Raw genomic sequence first — 9,040 nt, 5'->3', positions numbered from 1 at the left:
GTCTTCTAAACACCATGTTGGTATAGCGCTTTAGCATTAGCGTCTTCTAAACACCATGTTGGTATAGCGCTTTAGCATTAGCGTCTTCTAAACACCATGTTGGTGTAGCGCCTTGGCATTAGCTGAACAAATTTTTACGATTTGCCCTTTAGTGTTGATGAAACTAACTTTCTAGTTAGCGGTGCCCACTACTGGAGAAGCTGCCAACAGCAGAAATATTTATTAATGTTCTTTTTTTTTGTGTACCGTCACTTCCAAAAGTTTTAATGCTGCTTCTACTTTTCCATGTTTGTGACGTTCCAATCATAAACTTCAGCTGATTTTATTGGGATTTTCTGTGACAAACCAACACAAAGCAGTGAAGTGTGACGTTGAATAAAAATAAAAATAAATAAAAATCTGAAACATGTGGAGGATGTACAAAGTTTTCACCCCCTGTGTAAACACTTTGCAGACATTTTGACTAGTTTCTCTTTCCAAAACACGTCAAGCTCAGTTTGCCTGGATGAATCTGAGAACATGAGGTTTGAACAGATTCTCACTTAGTTTTAGGTCTGGACTTTGTCTAGGCCGTTTCGCTATAGCTGCATGTCATTGATATTCAGATGATGAATTGAGCAGTTTAGGGGTGTAAATACTTTTACCAGGTGCATGAAGCCTTCAGATTGTGAAATAAAGCCTCCGTTTTGTCTCCCTACGGTGTCCAGATCCTGTTTTTAGTCGTTTCCAGAAGCTAACATGTCGTAGCTTCGCTTTCTGTTTACAGCACAAAGGAGCTTTAGCCTCAAAGCCGGATTATGAGGAAGTGGCTATTTAACGAAGGGAATGAAAGGCGGCTGAAACCGTGGAGGGGATTTAGGTCCGGCGCTTAATGGTGTCTCAGATAAGCAGGCTGCTTGTAACGGTAACTTAATCTTTAGCAATCCCATTAAATCTACCTGCAGAGGGAGAATTAGCACGTCCAGCAGCTCCAGGACTCCTGGACGCTTTTGTCCGGGTCGGTGTGGAGAGTCTCCCCTCTGAGAGGCAGAATGATGGAAACATCAGGAAAAGAGGAGATTTTTTTACTCTTCCTCACTTTGTGAATCAGTGGAAGGGCCTGAAAGCCCCGCCTTCTGCCGGCCACCAACCAATCACAATGAAGGAAACCCATAATCCATAAACTAAACTCCAATAACTTAGATTAGATAAATGATGCCTCGTTTAGTTCATCTAAATAATTCATGAATGTCCTTAAAGGGCCGGTTGCACCAGAATATATTGATAACAATGTTTAAATATAGACAACATGGGAAAATGTCTTGTTATAAGTGAAATAATCTGGCAGTGGAACTAGAACATTTTCATCAATATTAAGGAATTATTGATTTAAATCAGGCTCCTGTTTCTTGTTGACAGTTTTCTATGACTTTGTTTTTATGACATAAATCTCTTTGAACCTCTTTGTTGCTGAAATGCTCTAAAAATCAACTTGATTGATGGATTAAAAAAAATATTGGTTGAAAGAAAATCATTTTTGGCTTATTAACCTGAACAACATAAGTTTTCTTTTCTTTTTTTAAGTTTGTTTATTAGAACATAATTTCCCAATAGAAATGTTTGCTGCTTTTTTCTCTGCAGCTACTGGAAAACCAAGCAGTTGTCTCCGAAGCGCCTGAGCACGGGGATCCTGATGTACACGCTGGCGTCCTCCATGTGCGACCAGATCCACCTGTACGGGTTCTGGCCCTTCGGCTGGGACCCCAACACCGGGAAGGAGCTGCCGTACCATTACTACGACAAGAAGGGCACCAAGTTCACCACCAAGTGGCAGGAGTCCCACCAGCTGCCGGCCGAGTTCAAGCTGCTCTACAAGATGCACACCGAAGGCCTGCTGAAGCTCAGCCTGTCGCACTGCGCCTAACGCCTGGATTCAGGGCTAACCAGCACAGCTAACGCCCAAACTACGNGTTAGCGGTGCCCACTACTGGAGAAGCTGCCAACAGCAGAAATATTTATTAATGTTCTTTTTTTTTGTGTACCGTCACTTCCAAAAGTTTTAATGCTGCTTCTACTTTTCCATGTTTGTGACGTTCCAATCATAAACTTCAGCTGATTTTATTGGGATTTTCTGTGACAAACCAACACAAAGCAGTGAAGTGTGACGTTGAATAAAAATAAAAATAAATAAAAATCTGAAACATGTGGAGGATGTACAAAGTTTTCACCCCCTGTGTAAACACTTTGCAGACATTTTGACTAGTTTCTCTTTCCAAAACACGTCAAGCTCAGTTTGCCTGGATGAATCTGAGAACATGAGGTTTGAACAGATTCTCACTTAGTTTTAGGTCTGGACTTTGTCTAGGCCGTTTCGCTATAGCTGCATGTCATTGATATTCAGATGATGAATTGAGCAGTTTAGGGGTGTAAATACTTTTACCAGGTGCATGAAGCCTTCAGATTGTGAAATAAAGCCTCCGTTTTGTCTCTCTACGGTGTCCAGATCCTGTTTTTAGTCGTTTCCAGAAGCTAACATGTCGTAGCTTCGCTTTCTGTTTACAGCACAGAGGAGCTTTAGCCTCAAAGCCGGATTATGAGGAAGTGGCTATTTAACGAAGGGAATGAAAGGCGGCTGAAACCGTGGAGGGGATTTAGGTCCGGCGCTTAATGGTGTCTCAGATAAGCAGGCTGCTTGTAACGGTAACCTAATCTTTAGCAATCCCATTAAATCTACCTGCAGAGGGAGAATTAGCACGTCCAGCAGCTCCAGGACTCCTGGACGCTTTTGTCCGGGTCGGTGTGGAGAGTCTCCCCTCTGAGAGGCAGAATGATGGAAACATCAGGAAAAGAGGAGATTTTTTTACTCTTCCTCACTTTGTTCATCAGTGGAAGGGCCTGTAAGCCCCGCCTTCTGCCGGCCACCAACCAATCACAATGAAGGAAACCCATAATCCATAAACTAAACTCCAATAACTTAGATTAGATAAATGATGCCTCGTTTAGTTCATCTAAATAATTCATGAATGTCCTTAAAGGGCCGGTTGCACCAGAATATATTGATAACAATGTTTAAATATAGACAACATGGGAAAATGTCTTGTTATAAGTGAAATAATCTGGCAGTGGAACTAGAACATTTTCATCAATATTAAGGAATTATTGATTTAAATCAGGCTCCTGTTTCTTGTTGACAGTTTTCTATGACTTTGTTTTTATGACATAAATCTCTTTGAACCTCTTTGTTGCTGAAATGCTCTAAAAATCAACTTGATTGATGGATTAAAAAAAATATTGGTTGAAAGAAAATCATTTTTGGCTTATTAACCTGAACAACATAAGTTTTCTTTTCTTTTTTTAAGTTTGTTTATTAGAACATAATTTCCCAATAGAAATGTTTGCTGCTTTTTTCTCTGCAGCTACTGGAAAACCAAGCAGTTGTCTCCGAAGCGCCTGAGCACGGGGATCCTGATGTACACGCTGGCGTCCTCCATGTGCGACCAGATCCACCTGTACGGGTTCTGGCCCTTCGGCTGGGACCCCAACACCGGGAAGGAGCTGCCGTACCATTACTACGACAAGAAGGGCACCAAGTTCACCACCAAGTGGCAGGAGTCCCACCAGCTGCCGGCCGAGTTCAAGCTGCTCTACAAGATGCACACCGAAGGCCTGCTGAAGCTCAGCCTGTCGCACTGCGCCTAACGCCTGGATTCAGGGCTAACCAGCACAGCTAACGCCCAAACTACGGCCAAATACGGCCCAAACTACGGCCCAAACTACGGCCCAAACTACGGCCCAAACTAAGGCCCAAACTACGGCCAAATACGGCCCAAACTAAGGCCCAAACTACGGCCAAATACGGCCCAAACTACGGCCAAATACGGCCCAAACTACGGCCAGGACCGGACCTGGAGTTATTCAGGAGGGAGGTAAAAGGACTTGAGTGAATTCGGCCCCCAAACCTGCTTCAAAGCTAACAAAATTAGCATCAAACCTTTGTGCTGCGTTTGTGCTGCAGAAATGTTTATTTGTGCTGCTTTTGCTTAGAAAACCTTAATGACAGTTTATCGGTCAAAAGGTCAACCTTTGACCTTGACTGTAAATGGGACTAAAGGATGTTTGAACTCTGGAAACTTTCTTATTAATATTTTTAAAATGATAGCAGCACAAATGAACATCTTTGCTGCACAAACGTTTAACACCAATTTTGTTTTATTTGGGTAATGTGGCTGGGCTGGTTGACCTGCTGACCTGTAAACTTTCTTTAATATCTTCAAAGCCATAGCAACACAAATTAAATTAGCTGCAGCACAAACGCAGCAGAGTTAATTGACACCAATTGTGTTTGATTTCGTTTTGGAACTGGTTGACCTCTGATGACCTCTGGATGCATTTATTAATATCTTTGACATGCTAACGGCACAAAAGCACATTTTTGCTGCACAAATTGACACAGATTTTGTTGGATTTGAAGAAGGTGGGCTGCCGACTTCACTTCAAATGGCTGCAGCTCTGCAAACAGCAACAATCCAAAACGCTGAAGCTTTTGTTTTCTAACGTTTAAAATGAACGATTGATCAAGCTGTTTTCTGTTTCTGCGTTTCTGTTGGTTTTATTTGCTATATATAAAATCTGAAAGTACATTTCCAACTTTTGACCATCTCAATATTATTTTTAGGTGGGCAGAAATCATTTGTGGAGTTGGTTAGCGTCCAGACTGAGAACTTTGGAAAAAAATCAAGACTGGACTGGAGCGAACCAAGTCAGGGTTTTAACTATGAGATAAAATACAGACGGTAGAACAACAAAATGCAAAACGAGTGTCATCATTCATAAACTTGAACCAGGCGTGGAGTTAAAACGGGAAACAAAGCAACTTAAACCCAATAGTGTTACTGCAAAGATAAAATTTAAAACAAAACTCAACAAAATGCTAGCTAAAAACAGCTAACTGCCATTTTTACTTAGCGTGACAATAATCTGTTTTCCAGTCCTGTAAAAACTTTTACTCAGACCAATTTGTTCCATAAAAACCATTTTCTGATGGTTTGTTAGCAGCTTTAGATTGCTAAAAGTCTGATAGCTGCTAATTTATGCTAGCTATGCTAAGTAGCCATTTTGTTTCTTCTGCCATTCTGCTTGTTAGGGAGACAGTCATCTGTTTTCCTGTCATGTAGCCAGGTTTATGCTGTTAGATGGACATTTCGTTGTCAGTTTTCTGAAAAACTAATTAAATTAAGATTATATTTAATCATTTCTCCTGGTTAGCTAGCAGTCTTAGAAAGCTAATGTTGGTTGGCTAGAATAAAAGCTAACAAGCCACCTACTTGCTAACAATGAGTTTTCCACGGTTATTACACAGTTTTACAATGACTATTAAATCCCAATAAATAATAATATAAAACATATTTGTTATGGTTTCTCTGAGCGCCGAGACGAATGCTAATGTTTGTTAGCTGGTGCCGTTGCTAGCTGTATGCATAGCTGCTTCTGTTGCAGTATTCTGCTCACTAAATCAGTTTTTTTGCTTGAAAAACTGTTGCTTTGATCTAGTGATTACATTAAACATTTATATTTTTAAATTAGTTGATAGTTAAATTAGCTGATAGCTGCAAACCGTTAGCGGTCAGAAACAGATTGTTTTTACGTCATTTTAATCTTCATTTAGTCAAACTCCTTGACAAATTGACAGAATTGTTTTGTCGCATGTTTAAAACTTTGGAGTAATTCTTTTTTTTTTTTTTTAAATCTTACGTGACTTAAATCTAAATTGGCTGCTGTTATATTGTGTACCTGTAAATCTGCTAAAACCAAGGCTAACAAGTGTTGCTGTTAGATTATAAATCTACGAGGAGACGGCAACAACGGGCGAGCGACTGCACAAATGTTGAATGTGCTGCGCCTCCATCCATCAGCCTGACCTCCACACCCTGCTTTCCGCTCCGTTGCATACAGAACGCTCTACCTCCTGCGCTGGTGCTGGACGTTCACGCTGGACGGGCCGGATCTCGTTTAAAACTCTACAGTGAAGCAGGAATCTACCAATACAGACGCAAACCGCAACAGAATGATGGAGAAATAACTTTATGCCAAGCATTAATTCCTGCTTTGCTTGGTTTTACAAGGGGAGTCGGTATAAAATGAAAGCACTTAGAGAATTAAAGCCACAATTTGTCACTGTCGATGACTCAGTGATGGAAAACACATAATTCTCCTTACATTTTGTCATGTTTTCATCTATGAGCTAAATTGGGGTAATTAAAAATGGTTTGGATCATTTTTGATCCATTTATTTATGGGATAAATTGGAAAGTTGGTGGAAATGTTGTGGATGTGCGTTCTCAGGTTTTTCTGACTTTGTTTTTTTTGTTGCTTCTCAGCAGTGGCGACCCTTAGGGGGGGCGAGGGGGGACCATGGCCCCCTCCTAAAAAAAATCAATAAAAATTCATCTCCATAAAGCAAAACCCAATAAATAAATGTATCAAATTTTCAATAAAATTAAAAATTTATTAAAAGAAATGGATTTTATATATTTGGCCACCTGTGTTAAGCCACTGCTTCTTTTATTAACATTTTAAATAATTTATTATTGTCAGAAAGTGATTCTGATTTAAAACCTTCTTTCTTGTTATTGATTTAATTTTTATCAGCCCTTTAAAACCGCTGGATGAACCTTAGGTTCATTAAATGTGAATGATTGTCTGCAACATGCTAATTTTCCTTGCAGGTGAGGATGCCATGTTTTTATATGTGCTGCCATGTTTGAGTGAATTTACCCAAACTGGGTCTATTTTTGTAAGCTTCTGCTTTTTGCCTTCATTTATTTTTCTGCTTTTGTTTGTAAACAAAAATACAAACATGACTAGAAATGTGTCTTTGACGAAAAAGATTGTTTTAATCTTGCTGAAAAAGGGAAATATTATTTTGCAATATGATTAATTATTCATAAAGTCAGTTAAAGTGGGTGATGTGGTTATTTTTCTAACATATTTGTGTTTCAGTGGAATGTATTATTTAACATTTTGGGTGAAACAGCAGCTGCATCAAATCATTCAGATTAACTACAACAGAGACACATTTAGACGTCACAAACATACTGCAGTTTAAAATGTTTCAATTAATCAAATACTTGAAATAAACTATATCTGCTCTGTATTAATCATTTAATCACCAAATAAACTCAACCACAAGTTTATTCAGCTTCTCTGTGTTTTTATCATTTCTCTTTAAAGCGACGTTTTAAAAGTTGGCGAAGGTTAAAATGGAGAAATGTAGAAGAAGAGATTCAGAGAAAAGTGAGTCTGGTGGCCGAAAGGAAAACTGACTTTACAGGAGAAACTGGAAGGAGTTTTACACCCTGAGGAGAAAGAAAAATCAGAATAAACACAAAGTGGACAAGAAATGGAGAGAGAAGTAAAAACAGGCAGAAGGAAGTAAAGATAGAAAGAGAGAGAAAAAAACAGAAACAAAGATAGAAAGGAAGAAAAAGAAAAACAGAAATACGGACAGAAAGAATGAATGAAAGAGAGAAAGACAAAATAAAGAGACAGAAAGAAAGACGGATGATTTTTTTCTTCCTCCAGCCTGGTTGGACTCAGCGTCCTGCGTCTGTCCTATCAGAGGACGGATCAGAGGACGGAGGACGTCATCCTGGACGTTTGTCTCTTTATCAGCTGCAGCAACGATTCGTCCACGTCTCCCAACCTTTAGACGTCCTGATGGACGGCGTCCATGTGGCGCCGAGTCAGGACATTCCTGAGTCTGAGGTCCGTTCAGGGGCCGCGAACCACAGCTTGGACCACACCAGTTCAGTTCATCATCCGCTGGTCTTCATCACCAACTCGTCTTCATCGCCTTCTGATCAGCTGCTTTTTAAAAATCTCAACTGTTCAGTTCAATAAAATGATCGTTTCAGCTTCCTCTAGAATCTGGGTCAGATTGGACTGAGGTCACATGCTGGGCCCCCTGACCTCTGACCTCTGACCCTCTCAGCTCAGAACAACATGCAGGAGAAACGTCTGGATTCAAAACCAGAATTCAGGATCAGAAAAGATCCAGATGGAAAAAAGAAATGTTTAAAAAACAAAACAAAAAAAATAGAAATATAACCTGAACCTTTAAATAAGTTGAAAAGTGTATTTTTATTGTTACATATGTTTTATATTCCATTTAATTAATTTTGATTTTCATTTTGGTACATAAAGAGATAGAAATAAAGAATTAAACTAATTAATATGCAGATTAAGTCTCAATATTTTAAAATATTCCAGATGAAAAAAACGTCTAAATTAAAAATATATATTATTAATGTTAAATTATTGATCTGAATAAACACAAAGTGCAGCAATTTGCAAAAAGTTCACTGCAAAACACAAAATCTTACAATATTTTGGTTTAGTTTGTAAATATCTTAAATAAAAAACTAACAGCTGTTCAAGACACAGGAGTTTAAGTTTCCTAATATTGATGATCTTACTTGTAACGAGACATTTTCATCAATTTTAAGGAATTATTGAAGCTCCTGTCACATCTGACCAGTTATTATAACAATAATTATCATAACTTCCTTTTGTCTTATTTAAAGTGAACTAAGATATTTTCACTAGAAACTGAAGAAAAATACTTGGTAAGATTTTGTGTTTTTGCAGTGCAACTCGGCACAATTACACTAAAAATCCACTAAATAAATGAAGCTCATAATAAATCTGTGTTTTAAATATTTTGTGTTTAAAATTATGGTTTGTTGAGTCTGGAGGTTTTTCTTCATGTTTCCATGTTGACGTCCTGAAACTCTGTGATCCAGCCAGAGCTGAGGTCCGGACCGGTTCTGCTGGTCCTGCTGGTCCTGCTGGTCCAGACTGGTCCAGACTGGTTCTGCTGGTTCTGCTGGTCCAGACTGGTCCAGACTGGTTCTGCTGGTTCTGCTGGTCCAGACTGGTCCAGACTGGTCCTGCTGGTTCTGCTGGTCCAGACTGGTCCAGACTGGTCCTGCTGGTTCTGCTGGTCCAGACTGGTCCAGACTGGTCCTGCTGGTTCTGCTGGTCCAGACTGGTCCAGACTGGT

General features: G+C 39.5%; 1 protein-coding gene across 3 annotated transcripts in view; it reads left to right on the top strand.

The window, feature by feature from the left end:
- st8sia3 (ST8 alpha-N-acetyl-neuraminide alpha-2,8-sialyltransferase 3) overlaps positions 1-7,172 on the top strand; it is a 14,576-nt gene extending 7,404 nt beyond the window's left edge. For 2 of the 3 annotated variants that reach the window (XM_016664479.1, XM_007578698.2), the window contains 2 exons: positions 1,621-1,947; positions 3,734-7,172. In XM_016664479.1, the coding sequence (XP_016519965.1) occupies positions 1,621-1,903 (283 nt within the window). In that variant the 3' untranslated portion in view covers positions 1,904-1,947; positions 3,734-7,172. The remainder of the gene's footprint in view (positions 1-1,620; positions 1,948-3,733) is intronic. The other variant, XM_016664480.1, reaches the window with a different exon arrangement.
- The last annotated feature ends 1,868 nt before the right edge of the window (positions 7,173-9,040 follow it).

Source organism: Poecilia formosa, unplaced genomic scaffold (genome assembly GCF_000485575.1).
Source record: "Poecilia formosa unplaced genomic scaffold, Poecilia_formosa-5.1.2 Scaffold489, whole genome shotgun sequence".
Classification (NCBI taxonomy): domain Eukaryota; kingdom Metazoa; phylum Chordata; class Actinopteri; order Cyprinodontiformes; family Poeciliidae; genus Poecilia; species Poecilia formosa.
This window is presented reverse-complemented; position numbering and strand designations above follow the sequence as displayed.